Below are 18,429 nucleotides of genomic sequence, written 5' to 3' on the forward strand. Positions count from 1 at the left end.
AATGACTGCGGGGGAAGTTTTTTAAGTAATTATATTTCAGAATATTCCTGGGTAGCGTTGTTAGAAAGCAAATCCTTTGTAGAACAATTTCATCGATAATTTAACCCCACGCGATGGAAGTTTTAAAAATACTAAATATACTTACACGAATCGCCGTTATCGGTTTATGCGATTAAATTATACTCTCGATCCCCTTCGCGTTCGTCGTATCCGTGGATGGCAGTCGGTTGAATCAATTCGGAACAAGAGCCACTGAAACAGAACCTCTCTGTTCTATCCTCGATTCTACGATATTGGAAACAGTAACCGATGCAGCATCGCGTGTATGTGAATTAATTTTCAGAAACTGAGATTAGTGTTCCGGCTTTGATCTTTGGATCGCCCCCTTTGAACCAGATAATTAAAATTCGTTTTACCTTCTGCCAATTACTGCTTCGCGTTACGATGATCGTTTAATTTTTTCGACGTTCAAAGTGGTAGGTAAACACAGAAATTGTTCAACTGTATCCCCTGTGGTGCGAGATATTGTAAAACAGTTGTTTCGTACTATTACTTCCTTTGGTGCTTCGATTAATGCAAATATTAAATTGTAATAGTTTTAAGAATATAGTTCCATATGCATATTAAATTAGCTTTAGAAGATATTTTCATACTGATTCTTTGTCGATCATACTATTGCTTCGATGCTTCGAAATTAATGCAAATATTACATTATAGTAGATTTAAGAAGATAGTTCCATATGCATATTAAATTAGGTTTAGAAGACAGTTTCATACTGATTCTTTGTCGATCATACTATTGCTTCGATGCTTCGATTAATGCAAATATTAAATTAGATTTAAGAAGATATTTCCATATGCATATTAAATTATCTTTAGAAGAAAGTTTCATACCGATTCTTTCTGGACCATACTATTGCTTCGATGCTTCGATTACTGCAAATATTAAATTATAATAGATTTAAGAAGATACAAGAACATTTCACAATAATTTTCAGCAATAGACGAAGATTTAGCAATTCAGGGGAATAGATTTAAAGGGGTGGGAGGTTGCCAGGAAGCCTAACGTCTTATACAAACAGGCCGTCGTTATCTAACCGGAAGAAGTAGACGCACGAGGGCCGCAGGACACGCTGCTCGATAGGATAACCCACATCATGGTTGGGGTTACACCTAAAACGAGGGGGTAAGATCGTCAGGGGTGGATGAAAGTTCTCTTGGCACTCTTATGTGCCGCGATAGCTTAAAACCGCAGGGTACGCGATAATAGCGAGCGATAGGTCCGTTGGGATAGGCGGTGTATTCTGCCGGGCTATTCAGGACGAAAACTCCCCTGGGTATACGTCTTATATGCGTACAACCCGACCAGTCGTGGGGGCATATAGATACTCCCGCGCCAGGATTCCGATTTCACAATTGTCGGGAACAATATTGCCTCGCTGAACGTATTGGCTATTACCGCGGGTAATTTGCTTTGGAGGGTGGTCCCCGAGAAGTCGACGATTTAACTCCTCGCGACGAGGAACCCTCCCAGACGGGGTGGCGCCTGGTAATGGAATACTTATCGATACGTGTATTTAATCCCCCGATAAGCAAATAAATCACGCGTTTTACAGTTTACATGTCCAATTGGTAAAACTTAAACGATCGTTACTTAGCCTCGGTCGTTACGGAGTCTGAAGACTTTTATTTTCTGCTTCGATATTGTAGAAAGGTCACTTTCGATAGTCTGACAGTAAAATTTTTGTTGCGTGAGCTACTGGAATGTATGAACGACATTGTATCAGTATTATTTTGTTGATTTTTCGTACTCGTGAAGCTTTGTTTTTACATCGAAACTGAACACTTTTTACAATTACACACTGCGTTATTTCTCATTGTAATTCGTTGCATCGAAGTGGTCAAAACAGTTCTGGCCAGCTTTTTCGAAGTTAAAAATACCTAGTTCTATTGAAAAATATAACAGTGACCTTAATTTTGTATCGAAAATCAATTTTTTTGTCAGATCATTGAATAGTTCGTGCCTCAGCCTGTATATGTAAAATATACGACTTGGATGCAACCTATTATTTAATTCGAATTAAATACTAACGTTTCAGCCAAAAATATGATAAAAGACAAATTCTACATAGCGTCCCTATTTAAATTTCTCTAAAGCTGACTTTAAATGTACCGAAGTCGCGTTGCAGAGGCAGCGTCGAATCGTCGAACGACGAATCCAATTTCGAGAAACACGAGCGTTGCATCATCTTTCCGGCGGTCTTGTTCACCGATTTTCATTAACGGACTTCCCCGGGCGGTGAAATTTCTATGGGACAGCTCGTAAGTACCGAAAGTACACCGCGAGCTGTTGCTTCGGCGAAAGGGCAGCCCGGCGGTACAACCTACCCGAGCATTAGAATAAACGAGCACTGAAAGTGTAAATAGGGTTCTTACGGGAATTACGGCTGCCTCGGGTTAACAGTGGCCAACTAAGGTTAAGTAATGTATTCCAGCAACAATTTCCCGCCGAGCAAACTCCTATTACCGGTTTTTTAAAGCGACCATTCCCGAATCCAGACGGAAATATCCAGATTCCAAGACTCGAATTTCAACTAATAATTGCCATCCATCGGTTCATTATTTGTCGAACGCTTCGAAGGAAAGTTGATTTCCATTTACCAATTTGACAAGACACAATGTTAACCACTTCCCATACTTTAACGAGTCTGACTCGTGACGAAGATTTTGGCCCAAACCAGAGTTTAGCGTCAGTCTGGTCCGTTTACCTCGCGTTGGCGTTAAGTAAAATAATTCAGTTGAGACTGAGGGTTGAACGTACGCTTCGAAGAGAGAATTTGTCATCGATAGGGGCGAAACGCGGAAAAGTGAAACGTTCAGTCGCAATCGGGCCGCCTCCGATAGGAAAGTTTGAAACACAGCGCCGGTTATCTCGCCACATATAACCCGATCCCGAAACAAGTATCGTCAGAAATCTGTCCTCCGGGATTCCCCGGGCATTCGGCTGACTGGAACCCGCAAGTTCCACTGACTCCAGGGGAGTCCATAAAATCTCGAATGTATTTTGCAACGGCAGCAGAAAGGAATTGCCTCGGTGTCCTCGTCATTACGAGCCAAGTCCTCGGGAAACTACGTTCCCCGGGTCTCGAAAAATTTCACCGAACTCCCGAGTTCTTTTAACGGTGAAACTTCCGCGCGATACCGAGCCACGTTCCTCTTCTTCTAACTTCGCCACCCTTCTGGTTCTGTGTATATCCGGTTCTCGTCCCGCGCTAAGAGGGATAAGCAGAGTGTCGAGTTGATAAGCGAGACCACCCTTAGAGTTCCCCTTGGTCCCTGTAATCATTTATTCGTTCTAATTTCTTGGCACGCCTTGGAACAAAGACTCGAATAAAAAAGAAATATTTATTTTATTTAAAGCTACCCTCGCGTTAATTATAGGATTTTATCTTCGTTATTGTTGTTACTGGACTTCCATGAAATTTGTTTCTTGCACGTGTTTTTCTTGAAACGTGACGGATCGATCAGGAAGAAATTCATATCGATCGCAAAATAAAATCTAAAAAATGGACTCCGAAGCAATGAAACTTTAGAAACTTCGAAGGGAAGTTTTCGATTTGTTCGAGCCGTGTTTTACTTAAATTCGCCGGAGGGTGTTCTCGAATCACTTAACACGCTGTTGTGAATATTCTATAGCACTGGAATTTTTTCCAAGTTCGAAATAAAATTTGAAGAATACTCGACTGAATTGTTTTACTTAATGTTGATTTTTACCAAATTGATAAATAGAAAATCAACTTTCCTTTGAAGCATTTAAAAGATAATGAAAAGTAACTTAGAATAGCTATATATTTGCTATGATTTAAAAAGATGTCCAATGATGGCGTCTTAAATATTACATTCCAGGATATTTAAGGACGGGAATTTCTGCTTGAAATTGTCACAAACGAGCGTGTATGCATTTTAATTAATCAAAATGTGAAACACGGTAAAATGGTTGAATTTAATCGCGAACTTTACAGCGTAACATTATAGTAATGACGCCAAATATCTTCGATGAAGTGTATTATGTACTATCAACGTATCGTGCGCAAGATAACGAGGTACCGCCGTCATATCGAACGATCGATATAGCGGTGGAATAGGTGCCTTTAAACGTGCCCATGTAAACGAGATATATACATATACATCATCCATCGACGTAGTCCATGAAAGAGCAATCGACAAGCGTCAAGCGCGCTCGACTAATCGCGCGATAGTAAGTAAAGGACTATTCAGCAATTATTTGGTATACATTTAATCATTCGGTGGACCGTAACGTCCTAACGCCGTATCAAAACGATATCACGCGCGGAAAATATACGCGTAATTAGTACACTAATTAACGCGAACGCTAAATACTGGGTTAAGGATCGAATTCTGCAATATTGTTTACCTACTAATTGAAACGGTCCAAAACGTAAACTCGAAAGCAATTAATATAATTACCGTGAGTAAGTGGAGCTAGAAAAAATTTTTCGACGATTTTCCACGGTCGAAAAATGGAAATAGCGTAATTTCACCACGGTAGAGGAAGACGTCGAAGACTTAGAACCGACAGGAGCCGATAACGATGACCCTGGGTTTCACGTAATTCGATAAGATCAAGTGGTCTTGGAAGTTCTCGGTTCCTCAGGGAGTTCCTAGAGATCTCCAGGTAATAGAGATTCTAAAGATTCTCGTAGGTCTTGATTCTCCCAAATCGGTCTCTTGGACCCCCGGAGACTGGTTACCAGTGGAACCCCTAGGACATCACAAACCACCTCCAGGAGTCTCCGAACTCCTTGGACGTCCGAAAACCCTTGAAACATCAGCTCTCTGGCCTTCGATACGAAGTCCCGCGAGTCGAAAAGCCATCGGTATCGGGTTGTACAGGCCGCTCGTATCGATCTCCGATGATCCACGGTTATCAATATCACGTTTTACTCTCTCGAGATCGTTGATACAGCTCGGAGGATCCGAGGTCCTCGCTAGAAAATCCCACGAGCCTCAGTTTGTCGCTGCGTGGTCCCTGAATCGTCAACCTAGTTTCAACAGACTCTCAAGTATCGAACCAAAGTATAACAGTATACTACTGATATAATAATCATTAAAAAATCTGGAGATGATTGTTCTTATAGTCAGACAATGTAGAGTTTAAAATTTTCGTACTTTTGAAATAGAATTTGTTGACTCTAGAGCCTAGTTTGTCCACTAGGTGGTTCAACAGTCTCTCTCAAATATCAGGAATATTGAAACTATTTTACGAGATAATGAAAAGCCAGGAGATTATTTCTCTTAGAGTCAGACAGTACAGAGTTTAAAATGTTCGTAACTTTGAAACAGAATTTCTTGGCTTTGGTTAACAATTTATAGTTGAGCTTCGTTGTTGAATACATTAGGTGCGTTCGATCCAATAAAAAGGAAAATCGTGGAAGTTAGGAGCCCTTTATATTTCCAATACAGTCACAGACTTGGACGAAACAAAAAGACCTGCCTAATGACAATGGTCTGGACATTCTTCTGGCAATCAATTACATTTCCCGCCATTAATTACGCTTTGTCTAGATTCCAAGAGCAATTCGAGCGAAATTCCTTTCTTTATTTCGCCGATGGACGGTGGTGGCCCCGTCGAATAGTACTTGCGTGACCGTAAGAGCCGTTTCCGGCCACGGATAAAAATGGAGCAAAGCCAAAGGAATGCCACCCTTTTTCTTCCCTCGTTCCCTCTTGGTTCTTCGCGCAGCCGGCTTGGAGGACGAAAAACTGCAAGGTTGGGCTAATTGAGCGGGGACTCGATTACGAGTCAGTCTCTCTGTGTTTCTCTAAGCCACACACGTACCACAGAAACCACCCTGGGGGGGTTGACTGGGTTGTCCAAGACCGTGCCAAGCAAAAGGATCGTCCCGTGCCGCTACCGAGTTTCACCCCTAACACGCTCCCTGGCTTTTTTCGCGGACTTTCATATTTCAGGCCACGGATAAATTATACGAGCATTTCGTAACAGACGATCTCACGCCAAGAAAAATATTAAACTGTCGTATTGGTTCGTGTACAATTTTTTACTGGGGGGGTAAATAGATCAGGAAAATGGAAAATAACACGTCGACTGTCCTGACCAAAACTTCTTAGACAAACGTGAACTACATAACCTGAAATTTATCGTATTTACTTTTAAATTAGTTAAAAGTCCTGTCATATATAAAATATTAAACGTTTCTTTGCTAATAGCGACTCTGGTTGATACTTCAGTTGCAAGTTTTCATTTCGATTTAATCAGAGAAATTCTGAGAATGCGTCACAAAGGAAATTGTGCTTATATTTCGACCAGGTTCGGGAAAGTTTATTTAGAAAATGAAGCGTTATGACAGGCAAAATTTCTAATAAAAGAATGTGGATGTCAATTTCATCGAACGATCTATATTAATTTAAACGACCGACCTTGAGGTGCGAGATCTGTTAAGGTCTTTTCTTAGCGTGACCGTGCTTGTCTTGGAGCCGCCCACGGCGTGAAATTTTCGGCACATCGTTTCTATACGCGAGGAACGATCGATGGTTTCATCATCGGGTCCAAGGACAACAGAGGAGAAATTGGAAATGAACGATAACGGTTAAATTGCGAAAGACCGATGTGCGTGTCGCGTGGAATAAAGAAAAGAGGGTGGCAAAGGCATCTGGGGAGATTGATGACTGTTACGATCGACGGTTGCGAGATGAATGTAGGTATTTTGTATTGTAATGTATATTGAGCCGCGTCGGTTATTTATTTTTGAAAGATCAAGTTACCCCGATGCTTTAACAGCATGATTTATCACTGGCGCGAGAGTGCTCAATTATAAATAGTCTATCTCGGTATAAATAACTCGAGCTCCCCCCCGTATTATTTCGACGAAATTGCGTTACGATTATTAAACGTTTATTTTTACTTCGTTAAAATGAAATTTAACTCGTCGAAGCGCTTCCGGGGAAAAATAGAGTGGAAAAGGATGAAATATTACTCTAAAATTTAGAAAATATTGATAGCTTCGAATTCAGTTTTTTCGAAAGTGAGAGCACGATATAGAAGAGTGTTCTATACATATTTTCGACTTAGTTTCACTCGAGATATGCAATTCCGGAATCGGGCTGTATATTTGTACATAAGCGTGTGAAATAATTATTCAATACTCAATTGAATATTCAACGCACTGAATCAGCTATATTCCATTAATTTGTAATATAGCGTGCAGGCCAGCATCGTAATCGGACTTACAACCCGATAGATCCATTTAATATCGCGGTGTTACGGTAGAATAATTCCTATTTCAATCAATAGTAATTCTCTCGCTACACCGTTTCTTCTAACTTCTTCGTTGCAAGCTGATTACACTATTTTGATATAATCCGGCTGCCAATGGTTAATCGTTCCATTTAGTTTCACTTTGTTGAAATCGAATTTTGCCTCGGGGGAACAATACATCGAAATCAAACAGAATATTCTACTTTTTCTCCTCTTCGAGAATAAAATGGTGCCTTTTTCTGCAAAGTTCCTTTCCAAATAATCTCTGAAACCTGTGACACATCACATTTGTTACCAAATTTAATAAATACAATAAAATGGAGACGAATCTTTCGGACACCTCGATAATTGGAATCTTAAGGGTGCAATTTCGCGTGTCGACGGTCGAAAGCGAACTTGCGAGTACATGTTTTGTCGTAATGTGATTACAGACGATCGGCCAGGAGCTTCCATGAAGACACCACACCTCAGCGACCATGAAGACTGATCGCCTGCCAATAATTGCCAAGCTCTGCGCGCTGCTGACGCTGTTCGGTCCCCGCGATGCCGTTGCGCTCGACATACGTGAGTAACATTTCACGAACGACCGTCTATAATTGTACTTCGCGACGGGCGTTCCGCGATACGTTATTTTTAATTACTTATTATTAATTACACGTCGCGCGGGCACAGTACGGATTCACGTGTTTTATTCAGAATTCAATCATTCCCGCGCACTGTTACGTATGGCCGGCGAATTTTAATAGACCATGAATATGAAAACGACCGTCACGCGGATACAAATTTCATTTTAAACGACGCGCCCGCCTCCCTCCCATTCGCGTCCACGGTGTCACGAAACATATTATACTCGGCAATATCTATTAAGTGTAGTGAAATTTGACACCGGATTCAATTATTACGGCAGATTTCCGTGGCCGTATCTATCGCCTGTTAAGCCTCGCGCGCGCGCCGCGTAAATTTCATCAATCGCGAAATACGCTCGATGAAATTTACGAATAATTTACGAACGCGTTAACGAAAGATTCGGGACACCATCGATCGAGCGAAGAATTGCCCTGTTCATCATCGAGGTTTAAGGAATCGATTATTCTACGTATTTCAGGAAAAAATTATTCAAACCATTTTATAAAGAAATTCAATTATTTTTTCTTTAAGATTGTAAAACAAACATGAGAAACATGTCATCTGTGATTAAAAGCCAGAGTTGAGCAAATTTTATGGACGATTAGCAAATAAAATTTCTGGGTTCATACTAAAATTAGATTTAACGTTGCTCGTTCCAATATTCATAAATGAAATAGAAATTATCTATTGGAAAAAATTGTTCATCAAAATTTGCTCGATTCGATTGGAAGCAAGTCTTTATTAAATTCAGAACTTACGACCATCCAATTTTGGAGGTCACTGGGCGACCAGAGTTCGAAACTTACAGCGTTTCTTTAGAACAGTTGGAATGATCGAATTCCAATAGTATTATTGTTATTAGTGAGTCCCTGAGCAAGTTGTACAAATAATGTGGAGACCCAAGAGAGAACGTTCAAATATACTCGGAGTCAAGAAAAGTCCTCGAGTACCTGATCTTCCGTGATTCGAAAAAGATGAGGAAGCTCGTTGTTCTTATAATGCCCCGCAAGTGGTATTGCCAGGGGATAGAGAAATGTTCATGATCCTTGGATCAAGAGATTACAGGATCCTTGACGGAGCTACGATCCATAAAAAATGGCATCGAAGTGTTAGACACTTGTATATTTTATAATTTAAACAAATTTCAAGAAAAAAACAATCTGTCTCCGAGCAAGCTTTACTGACATCTTAAAGAAAACAACCCTTAAGGAGACGTGATATTTGACAATATTTTTACAGCATAAGGGTTTGACGAAAACATTTAGCCACTTTCCACATGTATTCTTTACCATTTCAAGATACAAATATTTTTTTTTCGTTACGTTTTATCGCCTTGAATATTATTCCATATGTCGATGACATTGGATTGATACAAGTTTCTGTATAATTATATTATAAAAGAAACTCTACTCCTTTGGATTGAGTTACGAAACAATAGTAAAGGATCTACTAGCAGTAAGCAAACTGTACTGACATCTTAAATACAACCCTCAACGACGAATTAACCCTCCAATACGCAATTTTTTGCAATTCCCCGGACACAAAGCCACGTTTCGCGAATGGTATTCCGCCATTTTTTTCGAAATTGAATCCGCGAATGGCTGCATAAAGAACAAGAGTTTGGCGAACCGGGTCAGAAGAGGGACGGAGGGTTCCTGGCAACGAATTTTCCCCCAATGTTGCAGCTGCGGAGAACTCATTCCCCAGGCTGAGAGCAACCCGTTCGAAGCGTACCCTTCTGTCTTCTGCTCTTCCCGCCCCTCGTTGAGCCACCCCCCGTCCAAGGCCCGTGGCCGTCAAATTTTTCATCGGGAGCAGGTGATCTCCGAGTTTTTATTTTCCTCCGGCCGGCTACGGCGATGGGGGTGCCATCAGTCTGAAGTAATGACTCGCTATTCCGCGCCCGCCCGGGGGATCAATTACTTTGAATCTAATGCGACAGGATAAATTGCATCCCGCGGAAGGCTTCCTCGCGCCGTTCCGAACCCCCCTCCGTTCGTCGGCGTCGCGCTCGAGCAGACCCTCGGCGAGAGCAGTCGATGGCCAGGTCGACGGGACAGGGGACGATTTTACGCCGGAAGGCAATCCGCGTCTTCGGAAAACAACCTCCTCGTTACCGGGTTTCTACATCCCATCTCGTAGCCCGACAAATTGCCAATAAGCAAGTCCCATCGATTGCTCTGTCGGCGTTCCATGTATATTAAATGTACCGGGCTGTTGGCAGGCTTTGATTTTTAAACATCGACCTGTACAACGGCGCGCAATATTACGCTCGGTCGTTTCTTCTGCATCAGTTTTTGTCGGTCCACTTTTAATATTAAGCGTCCTCGTTATAATACGAAGACCTTGGTATTCCTCGAGCATTTCATCCGCGAGAAATAGAAGAAAAACAATTTCGAACCTATTGTGTAATTTATAAGAGAACGTTAGTGACGGAAAATTGAATATTTCTCGACCACGAAAAGTTCTACGAACCCTGTCTTGCAAAAATATAATATTCATGGAATCGAATAATACCCGACGCGCAAACGGATAAAGAAATTGCAATTTCCGGGAAGATCCGCGCTGATGAACGTAAACTTTTATCGTTCTATATTGGCCCAGAATATTTTCGATTAAACTTTAAGGAGAAGTCGTGTAAAAATATATTTATTTTTGGGGGTTTTGTTTGGCAATCCCCTCGAACGGAAGTTTTACCGACTGGTCGATAAATTTCATTGCTCCTTAACACGTTCGTTGCCACGTTCACGCAATGTTACGGACATCCTGTTTCCCGAATATCTTGTTTTCTATCTAAACCCTGTACTTATCGCGCCCGGTACCGTTTCGTACTAAAAGAACCGGACGAGCGGATCGAACCGACCCGTTTACAACGTCATAAATGTATTTAGATTTAGGGGCTGATACCCGAGAATGGAATTTTTATTCGGACTTACGCGTTTACTTGCTCTTTTATCCCTGTATTTTATTTTATAAGGGGACTCGATACCGAGGAGAGACGTTTATGGATTTTCTATCCAGCGAAAATTAAATTACTATTTGATTCAAATATATCTCGATGCAAATTTTTATTCGTTCGAGAGTTTTCCATTGAATCGCACAAATACTATGCAGGGTGCTCGACCATCCCTGGGAAATATTTTTATGGGAGATTCTAGACGGTAAAATAAGACGAAGATCAGGAAAACGAGGAATATGATCACAAATCTCTCGCCACACATTATATTTTTAGAAAAGAATTTTTTTCTCGAAAGTGTGAAGGATTTCAAGGGTACGTCTATTGACAAAAATGATTGCAATTGGCCTCCCCAGCTAACAATAATTTTTTTAGAGCGATTTGAAATTTTTTTTTTTTCGTCGAAATATTTAAGCACCTGTCGATTTTTCTTAAGAATGTGCTTTTGATTTTTAGTAAGTTTGTTTGACGTATTATAGAAAAGTTGTCTAATACTTTTTTGTAGGTACCCACGAACACTACTTCAGAAAAAAGTTTCATTGAAATATATTCACTATTGTGGGAGTTATGGCTGTTTGAATATTGGACCATTTTCATGGGGTTTTTCTCACTTTACGGGGTCAAGGAACAACTTTTTGAATATTGTTAGAATTTCTACATATTCTACACTAAAATACGCGTCGTTTGCCTTTTTAAACATTAAAATCCTCCAATCCGTTCAGAAGTTATGACGTTTTAAAGATAGGCAAGAAATTTCAGGGAAACATATCGACGTATGGTCAGACATTACACCTTTCGGTAATGATTTTTTTTCTCGAAAGTGGGTAGGATTTCGATGGTATGTCTATTGACCAAAAATGATTGCAGTTGACCCCTGCAATCGAAAATAATTTTTCCAGAGTGATTTGAAATTTTTTTTTCGCCGAAACATTTCAGGGAAACATATCAATGTATGGTCAGACATTACGTCTTTCGGTAATGAATTTTTTTCTCGAAAGTGGGTAGGATTTTGGGGGTATGTCTATTCACCAAAAATGATTGAAATCGACCCCCGAAACTAGAAATAATTTTTTCAGAACGATTTGAAATTTTTTTTTTCGCCGCCTAAATGCACCTAACTCAAGAGAAAAATAACTGATTTCTAATTAAGAATATGACTCGAATCTACTTCGAAGAGTAATCTCCCTATCTCCCTAGGATACATTTGGCACGTAATCCGAGTTTCAAGAATTAATTAAAGTTCAGCGGATCCACGTATGCACTTTGAAGATAAGGAAACTTTATTTAACGTCAAGATACGTACACGAAGAATAAATACGTACGAAGCACAGCCCTTAGCTCGAGGGCTGGCTGTAAATATACCTAGAAAATTTGAAATTGATACGTCCCATAACTTCCTCCGAAAAAATCACGAGAGCAACTTTCGAGAACCCAATTTAGATAGACTCCATTAACGAAGAAATTCACCGCCTCTTTCGGAAGAAATCTTTTTCGGAAGAACTCTTTCCCCTTCACTCCCAGCGATCGATTAACGGGATTCTGGGAAGCATCGCGGTCTCCCCCATGAATCCTCGAAAGCGCTTAGCAAGTTTTCAAGATTATCGATGTTCCCGCGGCAGCGCAGTAACGAAGAGCCCGGTATTCCTGTGTCTCGGGCTCTCGTCACATACCCGGGATACCGTTTCCCTTGCCTCTCGGTCGTAGAAATTCCGTATACGTTTGCTCGAACCTTCGAAACTTTTCTTTATCCCGACGCCCATAAAATAGACTTTATACGTGCCTTGAAACTCCTGATGTATTCCGTAACTGTACGCCCCGACTTTCGACCTACGAAAGTAAACGTTTCCCGCGGTGAAGGAAGAAGGGGGGAGGAGAAAAAAAAAAGAAAAAAAGAAACTCGACCTCCGTGCGGAATACCGTCGTTGTTCCCTTTGCGAGGAATCAGCTCGATTACGCGAGCACCGGAATGGGGTTGCGGTGAAAAGGAAAGAATTAGCGCGAGGCAGGGGCGAGAGGGGCGGGAATCGACCGACTGAAAACGGAAAAAAACGAGAAATGCTCGTGGAATTGTTATTTGAAAATTGTGTTGCGCTCGCTGGAAAGTATGCTCCGCGTATTTTTTTCTGCTGAAGTTCGATTTTTCAGAGCTCCTCGAATCGTTATTAGGTGCATCTCGTTCTATTCAATGTTAAAAAAATTTAGAGAGAGTTCCCAAAAATTGCAGGGGATATTTTTCGTTTGACAAAAACACGAAATGCTAGCTGAAACGTCGCGATCTTCGCGCACTGTCGTGTTTATTTCGGTTGCCCCGAAAGATCGACGACTGTATCCCCTCGTTTCTACGCGAATGAAATATTAAGGGAAACGAGGGGGATGTAGGTTGAGTTACACAAAGATGCTTGGGAAGGCCACGCGTTTCAAAGACCATTTAAGAATTTCCTTTTGTCGTGCGCCCGACGTACATTCCCGGTACACAATGCGTTCGCTTTAAAAGCGGTAACTCTTTCAAACGGCGCCTGCTTTTGGCGTAACAATGTACTTTTCCTTCCGTCCAATGCCGCGGTGCCTTCCGCTTTGAACGACCTAATTGCGAGAAGCGTTAGAAAGTGAGTAAAGGAAATTGTTTACGGAGGGAAAGAAAACGACGACACCGGGGATACGTTCAACTTTCAGGGGCAATGCCGCGCCCACAGGATGCCCAGGTACCTACCCTGAAATATCGATTTTTCGAGCACTTAACCCCTTGACGTACTAATTAATTTCAAATAATTCCTCAAACGCGCACTGTTTAATTTTGTTTAAATTTGTTCTTTGAAGAACATAAGAAATATAAAAATCTGTTGACGTGAAAACAAAGCCTCACATGACAAATTTTTATTCTAAATTTTGGATTTATTTTTCCATCTAGAATCATCCCCTTTTCGCTTGTATCACCAGTTACCGTACACCCTGTATAAGACTTGACGACTGAGTAGCCTCATGATTGTAAAACTTGCCATCAAATCAGGAGTTAAATCTTCAACTTTCTGACAATATTGACTCGTACAATCGTCTTTGTTTTTATCATTAAAATGCAAGTAAACTACGAACGTTCGATGTCACTATTTACTATTTATTTGCTTCGATAATAAAGTGAATCTTTAGTTGGAGGAAAGGGGATGGTCAAACGTTTCGCTCGTTACATCGAAAACATTTACAATCGTAACGATTCTTAACGATCTCCGGTGCTCCCGATCTTTCGATACTTGTTTTTTTCACCCCCGTTTACCAAGAAGCACGTTGTTCGCGACCGACAACCAACGGCCCATTTTTATCCCATTGGTTCCTCCCCAGAACGCTACGAAAGCTGTAGACACTGATTACTCTTCAGAAACCAATGGAATCGATTGTCTAGACCGCACAAGTCCCCGGGAACGATGACATCGATGCGCAAGCCGTTCCATCAAACCCTTTCCAACGAAGGGAATAAAAATCCCTTCGTATATACAGGCGCATTCGACGACGCTGCTCGAACCGTATATTCACGGCGAGCGTCTATTCTGATAGCCTTAATTGGATACCAGAGAGGACGAGAAACAATCCGGGGTACCCACGAATACGTAAACCAGTTTACGTCAACAGTAATTCACGGAGTCGGGCGTTCACCGAAGACAATCAGCAACACAAATATTTATGGACCTATGACCAATATAGCGGGATCTCGAAATTCGGGCATTAAATAAATTAAATTTCAAATCTATTACGGGAGGATGGACGATCCAGAACAGTGTCGACTAAACGGCTGTTAAATTTTCTTTTATTTAAAATTCTTCGTTTATTTCTGGAGACAGGAATTTGTCTTCTCGAAACTGTCAGAAGACTTATTCTTGAAGCAAGACTTCTTCTACCAAATAATCTATTATACAATAATCCACCTTTAACCCGTTAACCTTTCCAAATCCATCGCAGTAAGAGGTAGAATAAAATGTAAAGGGGTTACAAAATTTCACGTAGAAACAAAACCAGAGCCAAAAATTGGCTGCTTGGACGAAGAATAGATATTTTCAGCTATCCCCCAGCGATAATTGTCCAAATGGCGACGTGGTAGCGAGTTTTTCATGGCTGGACTAAATAGTTTACGCGATAGTATCCGCCTAGGGTACCGGGTGTCGCTTGATGGGGGTAAAAACAGAGGGAAAACAGGGAAGGGGAGAGCCATGGGGGAACAGGGCAGGGGCGAAAAGAGCAGGGGAGCGGAAAAGGTCGAGAACTGGGGGGAGGGGGCTGAGTTCACGGCGGACAACCATTGTTGCAAGGCTTTCGCCGGGGCGCCAAGGAGTTCTGCTCGAAGCTTCCGTTTCCCTCGTTATGGTAAATGGTCTGTCTTGGTGGTTGGGCAAACAGTCGCACAAAGATAAGTGCAAGCACGGGACGCACTCGGCTGCCATCTCGAGACGCTTTCGAGGACTTCTGGCGTTCCTCTTTGTCCGTTCTCCTGGCGTCCCGCGGACCTCGCGACGCCGATCCACCCGAAAGGTGTCCAACCGGTTGCGGATGAACGCTGAAACATGCATAAGGGCGACTATTGTTCCAGGGGAAAATGATTACTTTGCGCGTACTACGGGACGAACGTATGAGGGACGCCGACGTCTAGGCGGATTCAGCGACAGTGTGCCCTCCAGTTAACCGATTTGAATGACAAAAGGCCCAGATAGGTGGTTAATGTATCGTATTTGACTTCCGGCGTCTGAATGGGCGTGACACGGCCGCCTGTTCGATGGCGGAACGGTTTCTTAGACGATTCGAAGCTTCGTTAGACTGCTTTGTACGGTCGAGTAGTCTGTGCTTTCGGTGGGAGTGCAAACAGAAACTATGGCAGGTATAGGGAAATCACAAACACGCAGGTTCTCAATTTTATATTAGTAATCTACACCTAAGTCTTCGAAGAACAAACGAAACAAACACAGATACAAATTGACCAATTACTGGTAGTAAAAGCAACAATATAATTATTCTACATGAGAAAAGTGATCGAAAATGTAGAGTACAATTTTTGCATGCGAGTCATCGTTGTCGAAATAATTGAGCGATCTTGCATGTCCGACCAATGCTTGATATTTCTACTTGTTCTGAGGATATATAATTATTCACGTTGATATGACATCGATTTACGTTAGCACATCATTATATCTAGTTAAGAGTCGATAATATCTACCATAAAATAAATCATTATAAATCGCAATCGATGTTTAACAACAAAGGCAAGTAGAAATAACGAATATTGGTCAGACGCGACCGATGCAGTTACATTTTAAAAATCAATTTTCTCGCTGGAAAACACGTTGTTCGAGCAATTTTATTTCACAGTAGCAATTGTAAAGGTTGCAAGGGACTATGGAACACTGAGAATTTTTAAAACAACGAGTTTGGAAACCCATTTTCGTCGGGAATTGTTCTTTCTGCTTTTATGGAGTTTTATCAACCCCGGAGTTTGGAAAGACCTAGTATATTTATTATCTTGATACTTTATCACGGCTATCGTGCCACGTGTTAGACCTTAGTTTATGCAGAGCCCCATCATAAATACCCCATGAAAATATTTTACTACGTGACCTCCTCCCGATTTAATACACGGTCGGGATACTCGCGAGAGGATCGCGGGAAAAAGCTTTTTATTATTCCCCGCGTCTATTTCCATGCACGTGGGGCCCGCCCGGGCGTGATCTATACATTCTCTTCGAGGCGAAGAGTTCCCATAAGTCGCGCCGGGACGGTTAACAATGTTAGAAGTTCGGTAACTAGGGCAAATTGGTCAAAATGGAAGATTTCTGCCCGTCGTCCCGAGCTTTCCGGCTGATAACAAATTAGCCAAGTTCGATATTCAGCCCCGCGATGATTTGGACACCGCTCGAATCTCGCCCGCGATTCTCTCTCTACCGCGTTCGAAACTTTATTTATTTACTGATCTAGATAATTAACGGGTCGTAGCCCAATTTCGTACACAACTTGTATAATCCAATCGACGAAATCCAATTAAAAAGAACGAGTAGGATAGTTTCGAAAATTGGCAGAGATGCTTACTGTTGCGTATTACTCATCGTATAAAAGGTCACGTTGGAAAATACGGATTCACGGTTTTTCGAAAATGGTTAAAATTACTTTATTAGCAAGCTTAAAAATACGGATATAAAAAATATATAAATTCTCTTTGAAATTCATTTTTTCTGCCTTTAAACGGAATAAATTTATTTTTAATTTTTTCAGGAATTACGGGCATATTTTTATATACCTTTTCCACTCTCGTTTTTTTATATTTTATTTTCGCTTTACATCGTTTGATCCCGTGTTTGTACAATTTATGTTTTCATAGAATATTTTAAGGTGATTGATAATTTTATTTCTGAGAAGAATGAAAGGACAAGCTTGAAACATTAATGAGGAATGCACGAATGGATCTGGGTCGTCAAAAGCGGATCCTCTCTCCTAAAAACACTCACGGTTACTCTATAGTAACGGTTCGATTCTAAATAAAGCTCTAGCTCGCGCCACCAGTTCCTCGTAGTATCTTACGTCGAGTAATTAATAATAGAATCCGCGCGCGGAATAATCGACGAACAGTCCCGCCGAGGGCGCAAGAATAAATTGAACATGCACGGGAACAAACGTTACGGCAATTATAAAGGCATTGTATGCTCGTTAGGACGAAACAATAGCCGGTTAATGTTGCAATTTATATCTCCGCTGTCTGTCGTTCGCTTAAATTTCAATTTTTCTTCCCTCGAATCGAACCTCGACAGCTTAAAACTTTATAGAATATATCATTATTTCGTCGACTAATAAACGTGCTACGCAAACGAGCAAAAAAAATTATTTTCGAAGACGATAACTTGATATTTTTCGAACGCCATACTTTCGGTTAATTCGAAGCGTCAGGTTGCTTGGTTCGCGTTCAAGAACTTCCGGCGTTGTATATCTTTCCGAGAGGTTGGAAAGGACGGCCCCATCGTTGTCCAAGCAACCCGGTTCTTCTCAGCCAACCGAATCGACCGTCCGTGACAAAAAGCTTCCCGGCTTTTCGCGGATTTGAAATGCAGAGCAGTTTCCCTCGACTCCGGGGAACCCCGGGCCAGAGCCGGCGAGCGTCGTCTTGCCCGATCCGAAGTCGTGTCGTCGGTTAATCTTCGATTCTCATCTTCTTACCGGATGAAAGAAACTTATCCGCCGTTGACGCTCGCCGATCTTCCGCGTAGATTTTTTTTCGTCGCTTATTAAACTTTCCCATCGACACGATATCGCGATTCGAAAGGAACGGCTCGCTTGAAAAAAATTTAATTTTAATTTTTCCCCAAAGGACGAGACGACTGGGATCATCGAAAAAATTGGGATCTGTCGGGGTTGTATACGTGTAATGTTTAACGAACGTATTGAGATGTAGATGGAGACACCGGGAAACTGAATATTAATAGCGCCGGGTCGGAAACAGAGATAGAAACGAGACATCGACGACGCTATTGTACGTAGATATCCAGCAGATATCTCGTCCAATAGAAGCTGACAAGATACGGATTCG

The 18,429-nt window shown here is 41.5% G+C and overlaps 1 protein-coding gene across 1 annotated transcript in view; it reads left to right on the plus strand.

Annotated features, from left to right (window-relative positions):
* Positions 1–18,429, plus strand: part of LOC122395135 (discoidin domain-containing receptor 2-like) — a 140,241-nt gene that overhangs the window by 58,835 nt on the left and 62,977 nt on the right. The window contains exon 2 of the mRNA XM_043392500.1: positions 7,729–7,861. Coding sequence (XP_043248435.1) covers positions 7,774–7,861 — 88 coding nt within the window. The 5' untranslated portion in view covers positions 7,729–7,773. The remainder of the gene's footprint in view (positions 1–7,728; positions 7,862–18,429) is intronic.

Source organism: Colletes gigas, unplaced genomic scaffold (genome assembly GCF_013123115.1).
Source record: "Colletes gigas isolate AHSC1104 unplaced genomic scaffold, ASM1312311v1 Colletes_gigas_Sc00005, whole genome shotgun sequence".
NCBI classification, from domain to species: domain Eukaryota; kingdom Metazoa; phylum Arthropoda; class Insecta; order Hymenoptera; family Colletidae; genus Colletes; species Colletes gigas.